Source organism: Rhinoraja longicauda, chromosome 9 (genome assembly GCF_053455715.1).
Source record: "Rhinoraja longicauda isolate Sanriku21f chromosome 9, sRhiLon1.1, whole genome shotgun sequence".
In the NCBI taxonomy this organism is placed as follows: Eukaryota; Metazoa; Chordata; class Chondrichthyes; order Rajiformes; family Arhynchobatidae; genus Rhinoraja; species Rhinoraja longicauda.
Genome location: NC_135961.1, coordinates 10,794,628 through 10,818,592, shown reverse-complemented (window position 1 = coordinate 10,818,592; position 23,965 = coordinate 10,794,628). Strand labels below are relative to the sequence as shown.

The 23,965-nt window shown below is 46.5% G+C and overlaps 1 protein-coding gene across 1 annotated transcript in view; it reads right to left on the bottom strand.

Annotated features, from left to right (window-relative positions):
* Positions 1-15,857: 15,857 nt before the first annotated feature.
* The window catches only part of ints7 (integrator complex subunit 7), a 48,829-nt gene continuing 40,721 nt past the window's right edge, over positions 15,858-23,965 (bottom strand). Inside the window, 5 exon segments of the mRNA XM_078404777.1 lie at positions 15,858-18,863; positions 19,560-19,745; positions 20,667-20,765; positions 21,995-22,127; positions 23,143-23,211. Of these exon segments, the coding sequence (XP_078260903.1) occupies positions 18,573-18,863; positions 19,560-19,745; positions 20,667-20,765; positions 21,995-22,127; positions 23,143-23,211 (778 nt within the window). The 3' untranslated portion in view covers positions 15,858-18,572.

Below are 23,965 nucleotides of genomic sequence, written 5' to 3'. Positions count from 1 at the left end.
GTTATTCTCTTTACACATGCTGCAACCTGCAACCAAAACAAAGGAACTTATAATTGACTTTAGAAAAACCAGTGTAGATTACGACCCACTCTACATACAATACAATACAATACAATACAATATATCTTTATTGTCATTGTACCCAGGGGTACAACGAGATTGGGAATGCGCCTCCCATACGATGCACTAATTTAGGTAATTTAGACAGCAGCAACCCAACGAAACGAACAGTTGTAACAGTTTTGGACAGGGTAAAGTGCAAGTTGATCTATGCGTTGTGGCCATCCGGCTCAGCAGGACCGGTTCATAGCAGCTATGGCCCTGGGGATGAAGCTGTTCCTGAGTCTGGAGGTGCGGGCATAGAAGGCCTTGTATCGTCTGCCCGATGGAAGGAGTTCGAACAGACTGTTGCAGGGGTGTGAAGAGTCTTTGTGGATGCTGGTGGCTTTTCTGAGGCATCGTGTGTTGTAGATGCCCTCCAAGTCTGGTAGCTGTGTTCCGATGGCCCTCTGAGCTCTATGGACTACCCGCTGTAGAGCTTTCCTTTCTGCCTCCGTGCAGCTGAGGTACCACACAGGGATTCCATGCGTTAGGATGCTCTCTATGGTGCAGCGGTAGAAGGTCTTCAGCAGCTGTTGGGGTAGACCAGACTTTTTCAGTGTTCTTAAGTAGAACAGTCTTTGTTGTGCCTTCTTGACCAGCGCAGCAGTGTTATTGGACCATGTTAGGTCCTCCGAAATGTGAGTGCCCAGAAACTTGAAGCTGGACACTCTCTCCACACTGACCCCATTGATAGAGATCGGGGCATATTCCCCGTTATGTGACCTACGGAAGTTGATGATCAGCTCCTTGGTCTTGGTGGTATTTAGGGACAGGTTGTTATCCGAGCACCAGTCCGCCAGGTTCTGCACCTCCGCTCTATAGTTTGTTTCATCCCCGTTGGTGATCAGCCCGATCACCGTTGTGTCATCTGCAAACTTGACAATGGTGTTGGTGTCGAATGCAGGAACACAGTCGTGTGTGAAGAGGGAGTAGAGCATGGGGCTCAGAACACAGCCCTGTGGTGTGCCGGTACTCAGGGTGATAGTGGAGGACAGGTGCGGGCCCATTCTCACTGCCTGCGGTCGTTCCAGCAGGAAGTCCAGGATCCAGTCACATAATGACGAGCTAAGGCCTAGCTGGTGGAGTTTGGTGATGAGCTTTTTTTTTTTTTTTTTTTTTTTTTTTTAATCAAAAATATTTATTCAAATATTAAAATAATATATACAATGCAATAAAACCAAAACAGAACCCACCACCAGAATATTATACAAACAAATATGCCTATTAAAACTATCATACAATTATACTACAATCCCCATCCAGGATACATCCAATCCCCCGCGGTGCCCAGCGGTCCCGGAATTCCTCCAGGGTGCCCGTGGACAGCGCGTAGTCCCTCTCCAACACCACCCGGGCACGGACGTAACCCCGGAAAAGGGGCAGGCAGCTGGCTCGGGCAGAGCCCTCTTCCGCCTGGCGCCGTGAGTCTCGGATGGCCAGCTTGGCCTGGCCCAGGAGCAACCCAACAAGGACATCTTCGGCCCTACCCTCTCCCCTACGCACAGGGTGTCCAAAGATGAGGATGGTGGGTGAAAAATGCAGCCAAAAAGCAAGGAGCAGCCCCTTTAGATATTGGAACAGGGGCTGCAACCTCACACACTGCATGTACACGTGGTACACAGACTCTTCCAACCCGCAAAAGTGGCAGGCGGCTGGCGAGTCTGTGAACCGCGCGAGGAACAGGTTGCAGGGGACTCCTCGGTGCAATATCTTCCACCCCAGGTCCCCGATGGAGAGGGGCAGAATTCCTGCGTAGAGGGACCCCCACCGCGGGGTCACCTCGCGACCGGAAGGCAACACTGACCGCCACTTAGTGTCCGGACGGTGGACCAGGGCGAGGAAGTGCAGGGTGTGGAGGAGGAGCCCGTACAGGACACGCCTCCCTGCGTCTCGGAGGGAGATGAAGGGTGTCGAGGAAATGCGACTCATGTTGTGTGGGACCGGCTCCCGGGAAGGATTACGGCGCCTCGGTCCGACGAGTACTTCCGGCTGAGCGGGGGTTTGCTCAGCCGCAGGTGCTCCACACATTTGAGCCTCTCCGACACCCAGCGGGGCAGGACAAGGGCCGGCTGCTCTCACGCCTGGGCCGCCGCCCTCCGTCAGCGGAGGGGGGGCCCGGTCGACAGCAACCAGGTTCCAGACTCTCAGCAAGTCCCGGTAGAAGCCGGGCATTCCCAGCAGGATAGCACGGCTGACGCCCACCATCGGGATCCGCGTACCTGCTTGAAGGCAGCGGCCCCGTTGGAAAAAGTGTGTCGCCAGCACGTGCCACCTGGGAGGACGCTCCGAGTACAGGTATCTCTGCAGAGTCCTGAGGCGGAGAGCCGCCAACTGGGTGCGGATGCACACCAGCGACTGCCCGCCCTCCTCAATCGGGAGACTCAGGACCGCTGCAGAGACCCAGTGCTTTCCGTTGCCCCAGAAGAAGTCCACCAACTTCTTCTGGATGATCCCAGCAAAAGTGGCTGATGGGACCAATGTGGTCAATCTGTACCAGAGCAGGGAAGCCACGAGTTGGTTAATGACCAACACCCTGCCCCGGTAGGAAAGCACCCTGAGGAGACCTGACCAGCGCCCCAGCCGGGCGACGACTTTCAACTCCAGCTCCTGCCAGTTCGCCAGCCAGGTCTCCGCGACGGGACTCAGGTAGACTCCCAAGTAAAGGAGGCGCGTGGTGCTCCACGTGAAAAACCGCATCTCCTCAGGGAGGGAGTCCACCTGCCATGGACCCACCAAGAGTCCAGAACATTTCCCCCAATTGATCCTTGCAGAGGAGGCGGCCGAGAAGACTCGTTGGCACTCGCGCATCCTCTGCAGATCAGCGGGGTCAGTGACCATGAGGAGCACGTCATCGGCATAGACCGAGAGGACCACCTCCATATCTGGCTCGCGTAGAACCATGCCCGTCAACCTCCTCCGAAGCAGACTAAGGAATGGCTCCACGCAGATGGCGTACAGTTGGCCTGACATGGGGCAGCCCTGACGTACTCCTCTGCGGAAGGGAATGGGAGCCGTCAAGGATCCGTTGACCTTGATGAGGCACTCCGCAGTGGTGTATAGAAGTCGGATCCGGGCCACAAAGTGCGGTCCGAACCCAAACGCCCGCAGAGTCCTCACCAGATACTCGTGATCCACCCTGTCGAAAGCCTTCTCCTGGTCAAGGGAGAGAAAGGCAGTGGGTACACCGGTCTCCTGAGCCAGGTAGACCAGGTCCCGGACCAGATGGATATTGTCCTGGATGGACCGGCCCGGGACCGTGTAAGACTGGTCAGGGTGGATCACTTGGGCCAGCACTGGGCCCAGACGGTTGGCCATTGCCTTAGCAAAGACCTTGTAATCGGTACAGAGGAGGGAGACCGGGCGCCAGTTCTTTAGTAGGCGGAGATCACCCTTCTTGGGCAGAAGGACCACTACAGCCCTCCGCCAAGACAGGGGCATCTCCCCGGTCGCCAGGCTCTCCCTCAGGACCATGGTGTAGTCCTCCCCCAAGGTCCCCCAGAAAGTGCGGAGGAACTCTGCTGTCAGTCCGTCCAGGCCAGGGGATTTGCCCCTTTGAATCTGATGGAGGGCCGCAGTCAGTTCGTCTAGTGTCAGGGGGGCGTCCAGACGCTCGGCACCCTCCGGGCCGACCGTGGTTAGACCTTCCCACAGATCACTGCACTCGTCCACGCCGGAGCTATCCGGTGAAAACAAGGTCCCATAAAAGGAACGAACCGCCGCGTTGATGTCTTCTGGTTCGGTGACGGGGGAGTCATCGTCAGCGAGCAGCTCCACTAAATGCTGACGGACTCCCCGCCACTTCTCCAGCGAGTAGAAGAAGGGTGAACCGCGGTCCAAATCGTGGAGCATTTGGATCCGCGACCTCACATACGCGCCTCGGGATTGCTGTAACTGCAGCTCCTTCAGCGCGTCCTTCTTCTCCTGGTATTCCCTCCAGAGGGTCGGGTCCCCACCGGTCTGACTTAGACGCGAATCCAAATCGAGTAGCTCACTCCCGAGCTGTCTGACCTTGGAATCGCGTCTCTTGGTAGACCCCCTAGTGTACTCCTGACAGAAACGCCGGATGTGGGCCTTGCCCACGTCCCACCATAGCCGCAGGGAGTGAAATCCTCCCCTCTTCCCCTTCCAAGTGGTCCAGAACCTCACAAACGAGTCCCGGAAGCGGCGATCCTCCAGCAGCCGGTTGTTAAAGTGCCAGTACGCGGACCCTCCCCTCGTGCGCAGCGGGGTAAACTCCGCCCACACCAGGTGGTGGTCCGAGCAAGGCATCGGCCGCATGGAGGCCGCCGAGACGCGGGAGACGTACGCCCGAGAAATGTACAGGCGGTCAATGCGAGAACCACCCCCCTCTGACCTCCTGGAGAAGGCACTGGAGTCGGGGTGGAGGTTCCTCCAGGTGTCTACCAAGTCAAAGGAGCCCACGAGCTCCTTCAACTTCTTCACCGACTCCTGGCCGCGCTGGATACCGGAACGGTCTCCTTCCTCGAGGGTACAGTTGAAATCTCCCCCGAGGATCACGCAGTCGCCAGGGTCGATGGAGCTCAAAAGGGTAGACACCTCCCGGAACAGGCACGTCTGCAACACGGCGGGCTTGGGGGCGTACACGTTGACAAAATGCAACGGCACGCCATCCAGGCGCACGGCCAGGTGAAGCAAGCGGCCTGGCACCAATTCCTGGACCTTTAGGATTTCTGGCCGGAAATTCGGGGCCAGCAAAATGGCCACCCCACTGGAAATGGAGCTGAGGTGGCTCATGAAGACCTCACCACTCCACTCCAGGAGCCAGGTGGACTCGTCTCCTGGGATGGTGTGGGTTTCCTGCAGGAAGCTCACCGCATATTTCCCATCCCTCAGGGTTGAGAGATGGTTAAACCTGCGGAGAGGCCCCCTGCTGCCATTGATGTTATAACTGGCTATGGTGATCGCCATGTCAGAAGTACACTAGATCCCCTCACCAGTCCCCTGGTCACTGACAGCAGAGTCGCCTTTGCCGCTACGGACCCTAGATGGATTGGCAGTGCGTTTCACCTTCCGGATCTTGGCAACAAGGGACGCTCTACTGGTCCCTCTACCCTCAGCAGGAACGACGCTGCTCTGGGCCTCGGCGTCCTTTTCCAGGTCGTCCAAGAAAGACCTGAGCTGACGCCGGTCGTTCCCCTTCACCCCCATCCCTCCCTTCACCCCCGTCCCTCCCTTCACCCCCGTCCCTCCCTTTCCCCTCCCCTTCCTTCTGAGGATGAGGTTCAGGGAGCTGGTGACCCCTTGTAAGTTCGGCCACCGGAGGGAGGCCAGTTTGGGCCGATGTTGGGCTCCTTCGGTGGCCGCGATGAACTCGCGGATCTCCTCCACTGGAATGAGAGGAGTGGCGTCGGGGGCAGCGAGAACATCCATTGACTCATTGCCCGAGGAGTCCTCTTCCACCCCCCCACTGCAGATGGAGTCACCGTTCCCATCCTTGGACACACCTTCTGTGCTTGAGGCTCCCGCCCCACCCTGTGCAGCGGTTGCCTCTTCCCCACCCTCTGGTCTCTCCTCCACCTCAGTCCCCACCGTGGGGCCAGTGGCAGAGGGGCCTTCCTCGGGTGTACCTGGGCAGTCAAGACCATTGACAGTGGGGTCTATCCCTCCACCAGTTGGGCCCAGAGTGGACTCTGGTGCCCCAGACTCAGGGAGTCCCTCTGGAGCCAGGTCCTGCGGGAGAGAAGGGCTGGTTTCCCCTTCCCCCTCCCCGCCTACTATCCCTAACTCCACAGGCGTGTTCTGCACCTCGTCCTGGGTGGGTTGCTCCTGGGCTTCCTCGGGTGCATGAATTGGGATTCCCTCCCCAACAGGAATCTCTCCCTGCTCCATTACACCCGAGTGGTCCCCATCACCACCCTCCCCAGAAACCCCTTCAGAGCATGGAACCGGGGCCTGAACCAGAGGGCAGGAGTCATCCTCCACCACAGCACTCCTCGCCCCACTGGAAGATTCCCCTATGTCCCCCTTCTGCTCCTCCCTGGAGAGATTCCTCCTTCTTTTTTTCGAAGGGGAGGAGCTCACAGACTCTGGGGTCACCTGAGCAACCCTAGTCTGCGGCTCCCCCTCCTCCCGCCCAATCCCCTCCGCCCCTGGCTGGATTATGGGGCTTGCGGACTCCCTAACGGGAGGTGACGGGATGGGTGGCAAAGTCTTATCCCCGGGGGGTTTGTTCCCCAGGTGCCTTATCTTCTTCGTCACCTTGCTCCCCTTCTTTTGACCCTCCCCATCCCCAGGGTTCCCTGGCTCAACTACAGGGGGAGTGGGAGTGGGGGGGGGAGGGGGGTTAGTGGCACCGGAGGCGGAGGCCTCCGCCCGGGATTTGGGGCAATTCCTCCGAATATGCCCCACTTCCTTGCAGGCGTGGCACCTCGGGCGGTCCGATGTCCAGAAGATGGTGAAGTCTCGCCCATCCTGCTGGACACAGAAGCGCCCGTCGACCACCTCCTCCCGGTCCAGCAACATTGTCAACTGGCGCCGGAGGGAGAGAACGTGCTGCAAGTCCTTCCTGCGGAACCCCATGGGTATTGGGGTGATGTCGGTTAGGATCTTCCCCAGGGTATGAAGGTGGGGAAGGAGGGCCTCGTTCTTGATGCAAGGCGGGACGTTGGATAGGACCACCCGCTGCGCGGTGGACCCCAGGGGCTCGACCTGTAGGAAAAGTCCACCCACTGTGACCCCTTTACATACAGTCGCGTTCACCCCCTCAACGGACTCCAGAAAGAACACGCCCTTCCCAAACATTTTTCCCACATACACAATGCCTACAGGCTTGGCTGCCGCTGCCACAGCAGCCGCGCAGTCCTCCAGGTTCATTTGGGGGGGCAAGTAGCACCTGACCCCATGTTCAAAGGGTAGGTTCCTCATGGGGAACCGGGCCCCCAGAGGAGCAGCCGAAGCAGCTGAAGCAGCCGCCTTAGCATAACTCCCCGAAGGCCCCGATCCCCCAGAACGCTGACCCTGCATGGTATCAGGCACTACAGTGAAACAAAAACACTGATACACAAAGACAAAGACAATCCAAAAGGCAGGGGGCCAAGTCCAAACACACAAACAAGTGTAGAACAGTTCAAGGGAGGGAGGCGAGTGGTGTTGCCTCGAACGTCAATAATGGCGGCTCCCACTAGAAACTGCTGCGTCACGGCCTCTTGGCCCTGGTATCTCGGCTCTCCTGCGTTCCCTGGTGAGCTGCAGACTTTCTCAAGCAATCCCCGCTGGTCTTCGCTGCTCCTGCAGCAACGAAAGGGATTCACCTGCAGTCTGTTATTGTTGGAAGCCTATCTCTGATAGAGAGGAGGCTCCTTCAGCTCCAGGTCTCAAGGCCACAGAAGAAGGTCGAGGGTGTAGAAAACTCCCACACCGCACGAAAACCAGACCGGTCCGGTCAGTAGCGACGAGGCAGTAGGGTGGGGGGGGGTTGTTCTGGACGCAGGTGTATCAGTCCAGACAGGTTTTTCTCCCCCTTTTTGTGCGCCACAGTTTCCTGGCAGGTTGCCAGCCTCAGTAGTGGGAGCTGAGCAGTCAATTGATAACACCGCTCGCAGCCCCAAAACACACAGAAACCTTTTAAAAAGATTTCTGTAGCGTCGCAGCGATACCCAAGGATGTTTAGAGTACCGCTGTACCTCCTCCGAATTCCAAAAGATGTTTAGAGCTCACTCGTTCGAGTGATTGAGACAGAGCTCCGTAGCACCACACCTGAGCTTGGTGGGGATGACCGTGTTGAAGGCGGAGCTATAGTCTATGAATAGCATCCTCACGTACGTGCCCTGTCTCTCTAGGTGAGTCAGGACAGTGTGAAGAGCCAGAGAGATGGCGTCCTCTGTAGATCTATTTGCCCTGTATGCAAATTGATGTGGGTCCAGTGAGTCAGGGATGCTGGATTTGATGTGTGAGAGGACTAGCCTCTCAAAGCACTTCATGACAATCGGCGTTAGGGCAACCGGGCGGTAGTCGTTCAGGTTGGAGATCTTTGCTTTTTTCGGCACCGGAACTATGATAGCCGACTTCAGGCACTTGGGGACCGTAGCCAGAGATAATGACAGGTTAAAGATCTTGGTGAATACCTCAGCCAGCTGTTCAGCACAGTCCTTCAGTACCCTTCCTTGAACACCATCCGGTCCTGCAGCCTTGCGTGGGTTGACCCTTTGCAGAGCGCGTTGTACCTCCTGTGTGCTCAGTTGCAAGACCTGTCCCACCGCCTCGGCTGGGGTTCTTTCACTCAAGGTGGTTTTGCCAGTTTCAAAGCGGGCAAAGAAGGTGTTAAGCTCGTTGGTCAATGCCATATCGCTGTGGGGGCAGGCAGGGCTGCTCTTGTAGCCAGTGATGTCCCTGACACCCTGCCACATGCTTCTGGTGTCCGTGGTGTTGAATGGGGTCTGTGTGGAAAGGGTACCCACTTTCAGGTTCCTGGGTACGCACATCGCAGAGGATCTTACCTGGTCTACCAACACCATCACCACAGTAAAGAAGGCACAGCAGAGACTCCACTTCCCGAGGATCCTCAGGAAAACCAACCTGCAGGAGAAGCTCATGATGTCCTTCTATCGCTGCTCCATCGAGAGTGTGCTGGCATACTGTATAACCACATGGTATGCCAGCTGCTCAGAAAAGGACAGGAAGGCCCTTCAGAGGGTCATCACGACGGCCCAGAAGATCATCGGCTGCTCACTGCCCTCCCTGGAGCACCTGTTCAGCCTACGCTGCCTCAGTAGAGCAGGCAAAATAATAAACGATCCATCCCACCCCGGCCACCGTCTGTTTGTTCATCTGCCCTCTGGTCGACGTTTCAGGTCGATCAAATCCCGAACAAACAGACTTAAGAACAGTTTTTACCCCAGGGCCATACGAGAACTGAACACTACCTTTGCACTAGGCAACACCGTTAAAAAATCTTGTACTTGATATAATTGTATTTAATTGTATTTATGTATTTATTTGTTTTTGCATTTATTGCATATATGTTTGTACGCACCGTCAGGATTGGCTATTTTTTAATTTCGTTGTACTCGTTGCAATGACAATAAATGAATATTATATTATTATGATGTCAAATGTGGTTTTGGGTGGGGTTTTTAACTGTTGACAGCTCCGGAAACATGAACAGCATGTATCTTTGTCACACAGGATGTTATTTGTAACTTTGATGAGAGCAAAACTGTTTCTGGGCCCTATCTGTCCTCTACCAGTTTGTTTCTTGATGATTAAGAATGTAAAGATTAATTTTCAATCCACACACTGCAGTGTGTAAAGAATGTTTGATCCAACTGTAAAGTCAGCTTACTTATTGGGTGGATGGTTTTGTGGACAAATGTTTTCTTCAACCTGCCAATGAACGTCACTGGTTGATGCTTGTATTCCCACTGTTCTTAAGAGCCCGTTCTGTTAAATGCCAGACTCTTTATTTAAAAAACAAGTTAATCTCTTACAGTGAATGCAGCACAGAAACAGGTCTTCGGCCAACATATCTACGCTGATCATCGAGTCCCTATCGATACCAATCCCATTTATCAGTTTAAAAAAATCTCAAAGTGCTGGATTAACTCAGCGGGTCAGGCAGCATTTCTGGAAGACATGAATAGGAGACTTTTCTGGACAGGATCCTTCCTCAAACTGAAGATCCCGATCCAAAATGTGATCTATCCATGTCTTACAGAGATGCTGCCTGACCTGCTGAGTTTCTCCAGCACTCATTTTTTTTGTCTGCAGTTGCCTGCAGTTCCTTGTGTCTGCCACTTATCAGTGTTTGGTCCACAGCCTACTGTATCTCAATAGGTAGACACAAAATGCTGGAGTATCTCAGCGGGTCAGGCAGCATCTTGGGAGAGAAGGAATGGGTGACGTTTCGGGTCGAGACCCTTCTTCACTCTGATGTCAGGGAAGGGGGCGGGACAAAAATAAGTAGTTGGAGACAGGAAGACTAGTGGGAGAACTGGGAAGGGGGAGGGGAAAGAGAGGGACAGTGGAAGTTAGAGAAGTCAATGTTCATACCGCTGGGGTGTAAACTGCCCAAGCGAAATATGAGATGCTGTTCCTCCAATTTGCGCTGGGCCTCACTATAACAATGGAGGAGGCCCAAGTCAGAAAAGTCAGAGTGGGAATGGGAAGGGGAGTTGCTGAGCCACTGGGAGATCAGGTTGGTTAAGGCGGACTGAGCGAAGGTGTTGAGCGAAACGATCGCTGAGCCTGCGTTTGGTCTCGCCGATGTAGAAAAGTTGACATCTGGAACAGCGGATACAATAGATGAGATTGGAGGAGGTGCAGGTGAACCTCTGCCTCACCTGGAAAGACTGTTTGGGTCCTTGGATGGAGTTGAGGGGGAGGTAAAGGAACAGGTGTTGCATCTCCTGCGCTTGCAAGGGAAAGTAGCTGGGCAGGGGGTGGTTTGGGTGGGATCGTTTCGCTCAACACCTTCGCCCCCACTGCGGCGAGGCCCGGCAAATGGCGAGGAGGCCAGGCCAGGCCAGGCGAGTGGCAGGGCGAGGGGCAAGGCATGTGTTTTGCGGAAAAATGTGAGGCAAAATCGGAATGGCGGAAATGAAATAAGCGGAAACTTTCTGCAAAATTCGTAAAGGTTTGGGAGGTCTGCATCTGCAGGTTTTTTTCCTACTGTATCTCAATGATCCACATACTTTTCCAAATGATTGTCTGAGGTCACTTGCCTCCTCCGCCTTCTCAGGCAGTGTGTTTCTGATTGCAATCACCCTCTGAATGAGGAAAACACTCTCCTTCCCTTCTAAACCTCTTACTCATCTTAAACCTTAAGATCTTAGTCACCTCTGCAAATGGAGAAAATTTGCTTCCTTTCTACTATGTATAATGAATATTTTTATCATATTATATATCTCTATCAATTCCATCCCTCTGTCTCTGCTCTGAGGAAACAAAACGAGGCTTTCTAGCCTCTCCTTGTAGCTGAAACATTCCTTCCCAGGCAACATCCTGATAAATCTCCTCTGCACCCTCGCCAGTGTAATCATGTCCTTCCTGTAATGTGGCAACCAGAAATACCATATTTCTACCGTAGTCTGTCCAATGTTTTATACAGTGATTGATACTCTAAGCCTTGACTAATGAAGGCAAGCATGTGTGCCTCCTTCACCAATCCGTCTACCTGCGCTGCCACTTTCAGGGATCTTTGGATGTGGATTATTTAATTCCTCGATATTCCCTTGGGCCCGACTATTCATGGTGTATCTCCAACCCTTATTATACCCTACAAAATACAGCACTTCACACTCCATATGCATGTACATTCCCTTTGAAATTGTATCCACTCTCCTCCCCATCCAAATCAGATGCTTAATTTCTTAATTATCCTTATTTCTTTCCCTAACAACTTTGAAACTTGGGCGTATGATCACTGTCTCCAAAGTGTTTGCCCACTTACACTTCAAGCACTTCTCTGGTTTCATTCCCTCAGGGTTAATTTCAGCATTGCAACATTCCCAGTAGGACTATGTACCTGCACAGAAAGCACTCCTGGATGCATTTAGAAATATGAAGCAACTTGTCCATTGTGACCAAGATGGTGCATATAAGCTCGTCCTATTTGCCAGCATTTGACCCATATTCCTCTAAACCTTTGTGTACTATGTACTAGATCAGTAAAAGCATATAAAGTGGAAAATATTTTTTTTAAACACCTTTTGCCAATAAATTGTTCTCTGACAACTATAAATTGGAACTGGGATTTTGATGTTTGCACAGCTATTGTTTACATTCAATATTCTCGTGGAATCAGATGTATTCAGTTGATTAGTTTGTCGATACAAGGCAGCATGCACTAGCACTGTCCTGAGCAAAATCACTGAAGCCACTGTGGATAAACTTGTAGGCAGACATATCTTGCTGATTTTTGGGGGATAATAGTAATTTTTTGCTTATTCAGTCTTCCAATCCTTTTCAAATACTACACTTCAGCAATGTTTTGATTTGAAAGTTAAAGACAGTTCATTTGCTTTGATGGAATGAATTGTGTCTACTGTCAGGCCCATTTTGTGTATCCTTCTAGCAGTGCAGGCAGCATGTAAAACATGATGGCTCGGCAGTGTCATTGCACAGTCCCATTCTGGTCAGCAAAACTAGGTCAACTAGAAGACTGGAAAATATAAAACTAATCAAATATTGACTTGTCCAAAAAACAAATGAAAGCTTTTCTAATTCAATAGAATTAGAGTACATTTAATTGAAGGATTATTAGTTCTTGAAATTGCTACCATTAGCGAGAGCTATTTGAATTTTAATTTCATCAAACCATCCAATTGAATTTGAATTTTCCAGAGCATCTGCTGAAGTAGAACATCACCCCTAAGGAGACATGCCCCATAATTTTGTGGCAAAACCAACTGAGAAATGTTTATACCTCAGTTTTTCCTGGTTCACAAATATTATGCTTGGCAACCAGTTATTCAGAAGTAGTTTCCAATTTAAAAAAAGTGTTTTTTGAAATGCTACATTGGTTAAAAGCAGATTGATATGCTATATACAATTACACCATTGTAGCAAGCAGAAAAGGAATTTATAATATCTGGATTATTTTCAAAGCAGATCATTTTACCTGAATAAATCACAACTTGAATATTCTTTATTTGATTTATACACAAAACAGTAGACAATGTTTGAAAACCATTCATACACATTGGGGATTTAATGTAGAACCTCAGTTAGATTCTATATTAAACAAAACTGTATTTCAAAAGACCATGAATGTTGCTGAATATTCCAATGTATATAAAAGATCCATTTCATGGTTTAAGATTATCATCCCCATGAGATTTAATTAAATCATATTTCCTGTTCATAAACCACCCTTTTCAACAAATGATTGGAATCACATGAGAACAATGGTCATCAAGTTGATTTTTAAACTGTTAATCTGGGCCTTTACCTTTTTTTTACTCTTCCAGTTGTAGTTTCATTACTTACATTTGTTCATCTGGATTCCAATCCAACAATCATCTGCTGTCATTTGCTGTAAATATACAATATGATGCTGCACCAATTGGAACTGCATGTAACTTATAATTCAAGAATTATAAGTGTTGTCAGCTGTAGTCAGGCATTGTAGCATGAAAACAGGCTCCTTGACCCACTGAATCCATGCTGACATCCCACTTAGACTCCTCGAATTCCCACTAACTCCCTTCAGATTCCATCCCTCACCTAAACATTCATCTTCCAACCTGAACAGCTTTAAGGCCCTGTCCCACTTAGGCGATTTTAAGGCGACTGCCGGCGACTAGGCTGTCGCCAACAGTTCAGCGGGGTGTCACGGGCATGATCATGAGGAGTCTTCCAAAGATCGTAGTAGATCGTAGTGGATCTCGGCGCGTCGCTGAGAAATCAAACGGTTTGAAATTTCTCAGCGACAGCTGGCTTGTCGCCAGGTATCGTTGCTTATTGCGGGCGCTGTCGCATAGTGTCCTCAGGTTTGATAGGTTCTCTAAGATGCATTTAGAAGCACATAATATTAAAATAAGTAAAGTCATTTCAAAATACCATAAAATGCTTGTGTTTAACCAATTTATTTACCGTCAGGTCATTTGACAGGTAGATTGGAGGCGACAGTTTGACGGTCAGGTAAGTGTGGGAATTTTCGCAATGTTTTTGGCCTCAGCCATTACATTTAAAGTGGGCTCCAAACCCAGATATTCAACCCAGAAACCAGATATGCATCTCCCTTACATTTTCAAAGAATGCCCACACACTTTTCACAAAAATCCACTGAACCACTTAAAAAATTTTTTTTTTTAATACAGCTATTATTAAACTGGAAGTAAATCCAGTTTATTCCTTGTTACAGTGAAGCTTGGTTTTTAAGTAACCCATACAAGGTGTTATAGTTCAAAACTCTCACGTGCTTACCGACTTGTCAGTGATTTCAGCGAAAACCAGGACGCCGGAGAAGCACTGACAGCGTGGGAATTTTGCGATGTTTCTGAAGACGCTGTAATCTCGACCTGACTCGGCTTGTCGTGGTCATTGTCGTCGGGTAAAAGAAAAGTTTGCCGATCTGCTACGACTTTGACGGTCGCCAGCAGTCGCCTAAAAAATCGCCTAAGTGGGACAGGCCCTAAGTGCATAAGTGGACAACATGTATTTACAGCGTTTTGAAATTCACAAATATAATCATCTATTGGAAAATGCCCCAGAATATAATTTTTTGATATGGACCAGTGCCTGATACATTAGGATAAGTGTATTAACAATAACCTTAGTTTTTGGTTTAAGCATGCTGTACTGATACGGTATTTTTAAATGTGTACTATTTAAAGCATCAATTTGAAGATACAAAGAGTGATCAATTTTATGTAGATTGTTTCCATTATAATTTAAGAACAGGAGCATTTATAATTAAAAAAACATTTAAAGTCTGCAGATGCAAGATTTTTAATACATGACTAGCTGATCCGAGATGGAAGAATTTGCAATGCAATATTTGTGATAGGCAAAACCACATCAAGGTTGCTCATTTACAGTTATTTACTGAAATGAATACTGGGTCATTTCCAGTACTTCTACGGATTGTCATTTAGAATCCTGTTCTGCCTTAAAATAGATGTGATATAATTTGAAGTAAATATACATTATGACACTGCACCAATGTATGTAACAGTATTCAAGTTGTTAGCTATAGTCAGGCATTGTAGCATGAAAACAGGATCTTTAACTCCCTTCAGATTCTATCCCTAATCCTCACATTAACCTACCAACCTGCACAGCTTTGGGATGTGGAAGGAAAACAAAGCAACCAAAGGATTTAGATTTTAGATTTAGGGATACAGCGCGGAAGCAGGCCCTTCTGCCCACCGAGTCCGCGCCGCCCAGCGATCCCCGCACATTAACACTATCCTACAAACACTAGGGACAATTTTTACATTTACCCAGTCAATTAACCTACATACCTGCACGTCTTTGAAGTGTGGGAGGAAACCGAAGATCTCGGAGAAAACCCACGCAGGCCACGGGGAGAACGTACAAACAGACGGCGCCCGTAGTCAGGATCGAACCTGAGTCTCCGGTGCTGCATTCGCTGTAAGGCAGCAACTCTACCGCTGCGCCACCGTGCCGGTCTAAGGAAATCTGTGTGATCACAGGGAGAACATGCAAACTGCACATTGATGTCCAGACCATTTCCATTCCACCTCAACTAATTCTCTAATTGCACTGAAACTTGCTCTGGTGAATCCCATTTTCACTTCTTTTTTAATCACTTAAGGACATTAGGGGATAATTTACAGTGATCATTGAATCAATTGGCATATCTTTGGATATGGGAGAACAACCAACAAAGCCCTAGCAGTTACAAAGAGAATGTGCAAATTTCTCACCCATGGTTAAGATAAAACCTGGGTTCAGAGTAATGGACCATTTTAAATGAATTTGTTAGGGGTGGCACAGGATGGTTCAGCTATGTTGCAGCTCAAGCAATTTGAGATTTAATCCTGACCTAGGGTGCAGTGCAATACTAAGTACTACATTCATCTGTAATTGATGTCTTGTGCATTTCATCACCAGAAATAACAAATGGTCTGTGCATAAAACAATAACCCATTATCTCAATCGGATAAAGAAACGGAACTAAAATTAAAAATAATAATTTTCCAGAATCTGCAATGACTCAAACTAATTTCTAAAATGTCACTGCACAGTCAATCTATTAAGATTACCTAGTATGTGGCAGAAATAAGTTTGAGGACAGAGATCTTTAAAATTTGGTATTAAAACCCAAGAACAAATGTTATTTTTCTTTATTCATCTTTTTTTCATAACAATCCATGCTAATGCAATAAACTCAGATCTGGCAGTACACACATGGAAATGCAGGAGTTACTGGAGATCGTCAGCAGAAGCAGTAATGTACAATACCACAATCTGTGACATCCCTCTACAATTACTTTCAAACTGGGGATTGGTGGGATGCAGAAGAGCATGTTGGGACCACCAAAAGGCATACCTAAAAATAAGATGTCAGCCGCCTAAAGTTGCAGTGTAACACTGCTTATATTGCTAACAATCTAAAATATTATGTCATTGATGAAAAGATAGACCAGTGATTTTATATTTTTAAACTCAGGATGATGTGAGACTGGGAGGGAAAGTGAAAGATTGAAACAATCGTGATCATGGTCAGTAAACAGTGCTAAATAAATGGTCCATCTCTGCTTTCTTCTATGGTCCCCACATCACAAAAGTTAGGCTTTTGATCTATACACCATACAGCTATGGAACCCGACAACAGCCCTGCTGTAGTACTGAATATCTGCATTTCAGAACAAGCTGTTCCTCCAGCCAAGTCATTCAATCCAATTTAGATTTTAGACTTTAGAGACCAGCCATATAAATATTGTGACTACCACAGCAGTTTAAAGTTGGCATATCGTGTAGCGTGGCTCATCTCCCAAGGAATGAATTGACAGTGGGATAGAAAATTTCAATTTCTCTGGATGAATGCAACTATATAAAAAAAGCATAACACCATCAGCACATTACAGCCCACTTGATTAGGCCACCATCCACCAGCCTAAACTTTCATTCCATGCACCACCTGTGTACAGTGCACAGAATAACACCATCTACGAAATGCACTAGTTACTTGCTCCTCCAGCTGCTTGTGACCTCCATTAAACCATTTGCAAATTATCCTCCATGTCCCATATCAGCCCTTCATTGTTGCCGGGTCAAAGACCTGGAACACTCCTACCTAATAGCACAGGGTGAACGTTCACGTGATTACAGTGTTAAAGACAGTGGCTCACCGCCTGATTCTGAAGTGCAACAAATGCCTTGCTAGTGAACCTGAATGTGAATTAAGTTTGTTTTAAAGGATTCACTGCAGATTCAGTTTGATACTGGTTTTAAAAGCTAAATCATGCAAACTAGTGTGATAAAATTTGATTCTATTCTTTCAAAGGGGAAAGTAAGTGGGTGTAGATAAAATTAGAAGCCTTTTAGGAGGAAACAAAAACTTGGAGGAAATCCGAGAGTCCTCAAATAACTGTGGATGTGGGTTAATTGTAATTTAAGACGGATAGATACTCTTTCATTAACTAGATGTGTCAAGGGTTAGGGTACAGAAATGGGTTTAAGTAAAAATCAGTCATGAACCATCTGAAGTTAGGCAGGTTTAACGATCAGATTGCCTGCTTATGATCCTATTTTATTGCCTCCCCCTCCCACCCCCGTCCCTCCACCCCATTTTCTACTGGTCATGGAAATCAGGTATGTTATCATCATGTTTATTGCCTTTGGATGTTCTTTTGATAAGAGTGGGACTATGCACCACAGATTCGATTGTTATATCAAATATCATCATATCATATCATATCATATATATACAGCGCGGAAACAGGCCTTTTCGGCCCACCAAGTCCGCGCCGCCCAGCGATCCCCGCATACTAACACTATTAACACTATCCTACACACTAGGGACAATTTTTACATTTACCCAGCCAATTTACCTACATACCTGTACGTCTTTGGAGTGTGGGAGGAAACCGAAGATCTCGGAGAAAACCCACGCAGGTCACGGGGAGAACGTACAAACTCCTTACAGTACAGCACCCGTAGTCAGGATCGAACCTGAGTCTCCGGCGCTGCATTCGCTGTAAAGCAGCAACTCTACCGCTGCGCTACCGTGATAAATGTATATCAATTCGCAATAAAAGCTGGAATTGTATTGCAAACGCCTCATTTAAAGTAGTTACTGCTTGTTCCAAGTTCTCTTAATTCAAAGTTAGCCCAGAGATAATTGATAAACAGATGTGTAAAATAAAATGAACCGGTTCACATTGCTGGATTCTAGGAATTTTGCCATCAAGCCCATTTTATAACAAATTTAACTTTAATAACCAGTTAAACTACCACATTAATTATAAAACTACAGAGAGTAATATGTACAAACTTATTCATAGAACAGCACTGGTAATAATTTAGTTTAGTTTAAAAATACCACGTGGAAACAGGTGCTTTAAGCCACCAAGTCCACACAGATGATCAATCATGAATTCAACTAGTTTCATGTTATCCCAGTTTCGCATCCTACGCACTAGGGGCAATTTACAGAAGCCAATTTGCACAAACCTGTACATGTTTGGAATGTGGGAGAAATCTGGAGCACCCGGGGGAATCCCACGCGGTCACAGGAAGAACGTGCAAGCTCCATACAAGACAGCACTGTAGTCAGGATAGAACCCGGGTCTCTGGTGCCGCAAAGCAGGAACTCAGCCGCTGCACCCCTGAGCCGCCGTAATAAACAGAGGTTTCCATTTATATTTTAGTGGATAGGGCACAAGGTTGGTTCACAAAAAGCAGAATCCCATTAAGTTGGGCTACAAGCTTCATAATGTAATGACAAAGAATGGGGTTTCAACCAATGCTGTCTTCTGCACATCGAGTAACTGGCAAGTCTTCAGCATCTTCAAATGCCTTTGCGTATTAAGCGTTTCACGTTAAAAGCGACAAAGTGCATTCCTCTGCAGCTGCGATTGCTGCTGTGACTGCTGTTGCTGCTGCTGCTGCAGGCGCAACTGCTGAGAGAATGGATCCTCCATGGATTTAATAGCGATGGTAGTTTTTGGTCCCGTTTTCCAAATTATACCATTTGAGTCAACAACAGAAGCTTCAACAGTGACAATGTGATTCCCAAGTGCAACAAAACACAACAGGAACTGTGTGCTGAAGTAATCATTGTGGGGCTCCACCCGCTGCTCCATTTCATCAGGCATATTCTCCAGCAATACCTAGGGAATGGATACAAAATGAACGACAAGTGTCACCAAACTCCCACTTTGGATCAACTTAGAATCTACTGCTGTCAAACAGGCAGTATTATGCATCAAGCTTTGAGATAGGGCAATTACTAACCAGTGTGAACAATCTATATTTTGTGTCGTAACAACCACTATACAATTTTTTTATGGTCCAAACTTTAAACATCAGCTACGAATCCATCAGACATCAAAATAGTCAGAGATCAAATTATGCTCCAACCTGTTCAGTAGATTAATCATTAATCAAGATGTAAACTGAATTGTTCTACTCTCAAACACTTTCCACTCTCACTCATATAATCTACACATACACACAGCCAGCAATTCTTCTTCTTTCGTGTCCATCATCTATGTTTCATAAGTTACATCACTGTCATCGTCCGTCCTGAAAAAGGCACAAGCTTCCGGCGACGATCAGTGGGAGCCATCACTTGTACAGTAGACGATGATGGTAGCAGAATTAGTTCAGGACACTTCCAGTTTCCAGCCCCGCGATGTGGACGCTTCTGCTATGGGGCCAGCCAGCAATTATCACATACCTTTACTAAAAATAATGGTGAATGTCTGCAACTTGTCGTGTATAAAGTATATAAATATTCAATTATTGATACCGCATCAGAACTTATTTAGAATAAATGCGGGTTCTGAAACTTGTGCATAAATTACCTTGTAATCTTGTACCCCTTTGCTCTGTAGTAAGGAGGAAACATTCAGGCAAACTGCCTGAATCTTCCTGAAGAACCCAGGTTTTGAGCCATGCTGGATAACTCCTTCCACCTTCAGAGCCAGTTGCTGGTTATTCTGCACTATGATTGGTTCTGTTGGAGTGCGAGGTGAAGGTGACAGTGCCAACTGCAATGACAATAGAAGATCATGCATTAACTACCGCAGTTGGTATCACTTGAAGCCAGGATAAGATATGCTTGATGTAGGAAATGTGGTCAATGTTACTTCAAGGTGGTGTTTGATAAATTAACTTTTGATAATCAAACGGATTGTTTTCTCTGGAAAACTGGAGGTTGAGGAGAGACCTGATTGAAGTACACAAAATTATGAGAGATAAGGTAGACAGCCAGAACTTTTCTCCAAGTCTGGAAATATCAAAGATGTGGGCAGAGCTTTAAAGTGAGAGGGGCAACATTTAAAGGAGATGTGAAGGCAATTTTCTCTTTTTTTAAAATAAAGAAGCTGGTAGGTGCCTGTGCCACAGAGGTAGTGGTGGCGAATATGAAAGTGATATTTAAGAGGCCTTCAGATAGGCACAAAGATATCCAGGGAATGGTGGGACATGGATCATGTGCAGGCAGATGATATTAGTTTATCCTGGCATCATTATTGGCACAGACATTACAGGCCAAAAGGCCTGTTCCTCTGCTTTACTGTTCCATGTTATAATCATAATTAACTGCTTTAAAAAAACATAATTGAAAAAGGTAGAAAATAATAATTAACTATTTGTTTCTATCTGTTTTATTACGATTTTTGCAGAGGTTATAAATGCATCCCACAAGGCTCTCTCTTGGACTGCTTTTATTCATTGCGTACATCAATGACTTAAATGCAAGGCCAAAAGCAGTGTCTAAACTCACAAAATTACTCAAATTACATCTGAACAGTCAGCTGGCTAATGAGGACAGAGGAAGTATAACTAATGGATTGTAAATTGAGAAGGTATGAGTTGCTCACAACATGAAAACATTATATAAATTGAAAGAGTAAAAAACATGATGCATGAATTGTACTATTGAAAAGTCTGGGGAGAAACTGGCATACCTTGATGCTGGTAGACTGAAGCTTTTGGAAGAAATACCTCTGAAAAGATAAGGGGACTTTCAGCAACGAAATCACAGCCCCACAGAGGCACATGGTATGCTAGAATGAAGTCACAAGATTAAATCAGTAAGCATGACCCCTGAAGTATTAATTCAGTGCATAACAATAATTATAGGAGGTACAATACCTTAGAATCTGCGTGCAGCATTAAATAGTTTTAAAAAAATTTGTGAAGTCTATCCAAAAAGGCTTTTCTATATAAACAGATCCCCATGAATACTTTGCCTCCACTCCCTCCTGGCTGAGAATTGTTTTTTTCCTCTTCCCCTCAGCTAAATTATTCAGATGCCAACTAAATACTAATTAATCCAAGGAGCATACTCAACTTCATATAGACACCTGGTAGTATATTATACATGCATGTAGGAACAAGGAACTGCAGATGATAGTTTACCAAGGAAAGACACAAAATGTTGGAGTAACTCAGCAGGTCAGGCAGCATTTCTGGGGAACATGAATAGGTGAAGTTTCAGATCAGGACCCTTCTGCAGACTCTAACGAAAGTCAGATGGTAGCAACAAGGTGGGGTGGGTCATAAGTTCATAAGTGATAGGAGCAGAATTAGGCCATTCGGCCCATCATGTCTACTCCGCCATTCAATCATGGCTGATCTATCTCTCCCTCCTAATCCCACTTTTCTGGGAGGGAGGGTGGGGGGGGGGGGGGGGGGGGGGAGGGGGGTCAAAGCTGGGAAAGAAGCTCACATCAAGGCTATTCACATGCAGTGTCAGATGCTTCTGTTGGTAATCTAGAGTTCAGACAAAACAGAGCCCCCACAAATCTAATAATCAATGCTCAGAAATATTAATAAAAGCTACCTGTATGAGGTAAAACATCAACAAAACTAATATCCAGGCTAAGTCTCCAGATTTTGCAAAAGGAAATGTATGGAAGGGAAAAAGCAGATAGGACCAGTAGAAGTTTAACTTGTCTTACATATGGCCTTCAAGAGTCAAGAGGGTGTTATTGTCATATGTCCTAGATAGAACAATGAAATTCTTACTTCCAGTAACACAACAGAATATGTAAACATAGTTTACTGAAAACAATATAATAAACGAGAAAAAAAAGTTCAGTGTGTGAATATATACACATACTCACAAATACACATATATACAGATCATATGCATACTCACAAATACACATATATACAGATCATATGCATACACACACACGTACACACAAAAAAAAATGTTGTGAAGAAACAATCTTGTCACAATTTATTGGTGAATAATCGAAGACATTTACCTTCTGCTATCTCTACTTACCAGATAGGAAACAGGTGGATACTTTCTGCTTAGAGACTCTACATCCTCCAGCACCCGAGTAAATACAGACAGCATGCTTCTTTCATACTCGCTTTCAGCATGGACATTCCCACTGCATCCATACTCTTGGAAACTGCAGGAGAGTCAATAAAACAAAATCACTAAGTGGTAATATAGTTAACTTTTAGTTGTACCAGTTTATACATACTACAGCCCACTACAGTAGAATTTTTTATATGCAAATAACAATTGATTGGAATACCATCAAATTGGATCACTCAGCCCTTCAAGCCTGCTTCACCATTTAGTGACATAACAACTGTTTTGATTGTAACCTCAACTCTGCATACCCATCTTCCCATCTCTGGTCTTTGTCCACCCATATACCACTCTAAACACCCCTCACCTGTATCTACCATTAGATGTCAGGCCCTGTCCCACCCCCACCTCTCTTCTATTTTACCACCGGGTGGTATCAGCAATGGTTGCCTCGCCAACAGTCTGTCTATCCCTTCCTTCTTTTGTTGTTTTTTTGTATGTGTTAAATGTATGTTTTTAACGGTCTTTAGCTTGTTCTATGTGGGGGGTGGGGTTGGGGGAAACTTTTTCTAATCTCTTACCTCGACGGAGATGCGAGTAACTTTCTTTTACTGTCACATTATCCCATTGTACTCACAAACTCTTGTTGACATTGCTTGACTACTTTGAACTTTTTGGAGCTTCCTGATGCGTCCTTAATAAAAGCTTCTAACATTTTCTCTATGACAGAAGTAAAATAACTGGCGCGTAGTTTTCTGCTTTCTGACTTCTTTCCATTTTGAACAAAGGAGTTAAATTTGCCATTTTTAAAATAATTGAATTGAATCATATTCCTTGAATAGAGGGAGTTTTTGTAAAACTAATAAAAAATACATCAAATATGCCACAAGCCACTCTTAGGACACTAGGATGAGGTCTGTTTGGAACCAGAGATCTGACAGCCCACACTTCCAAAGATTTGCTTAGTATGATCAGCAAAATGTAGTCTGCTAACCCATTGGACAAATGGCTGTTTCCTTCATAACATGTTCCTGATAAGGATACTTCAATTCACACTATTAAATCATACAAATCGCCATACAATCAAAGCACACACTAAAGGGTTTTACCTGGCAGAATCTGGATCCAGGATTAGTGCTTCAATAGAGTGAGAAATCAGGAGACAACTTTGTTGTTGTCTATGGATAAAGTTAAAGGCCATAGAGATGAACAAACAATTCACACATCTGAACAGAACTTTGTTCCCAAATTCCTGTTAATTTGCCTACTTGCAGTTATTATTTTGAAAACAAATAGATTAAGTTTTCCTGAGCAAATAATAGGACTTCCCCATGGAACTGTTGGATTACCCTATGTGACCATCAGGGCATCCAGTACACATGCATAGATGTGCGTAGACTTTGAGAGATCCTCAGTGTTGTGATTTTATCTGTGCTCCTAATTCATGGTCGGAGTGATGAACTCCAGCAGTTTTGTCACAGTTAAGGGAAATAAACTGATTAACCCGATGTGGAAAATTTAATTTACTTCTGTGAATGTACGTAGACATGAAAAAACACTAATTGGAAAACCCTGCGCTGCTCAGAGATTCTAATCAGGAATTGCCGCTGGAAGACCTGTTCAGGATAAGTGTGGACTGAGAATATATTCCTTTATTTGTCCCACACGGGGGAAATTTGCAACCTGCGGTAGGGTAAGGGAGGGGAACAACTCAAGTGAGCAAAAATGGTTATAATAGCAGAAACATGTTATGCCACTGAAACTTGCTTATTACTCTATTGTAATCTTAAAAACAGGCACGTGAGTGAGGTAAAAAAAAAGAGGAAAAGAGCCGACCGCTTGCTTGCGCGAGGTGCACAGCTGGGGTCAAAAAACTGGATTTCTTTGGAAAATTTACACACTAAATTACCAGTTCAAGCCTCTTTTAGTGCA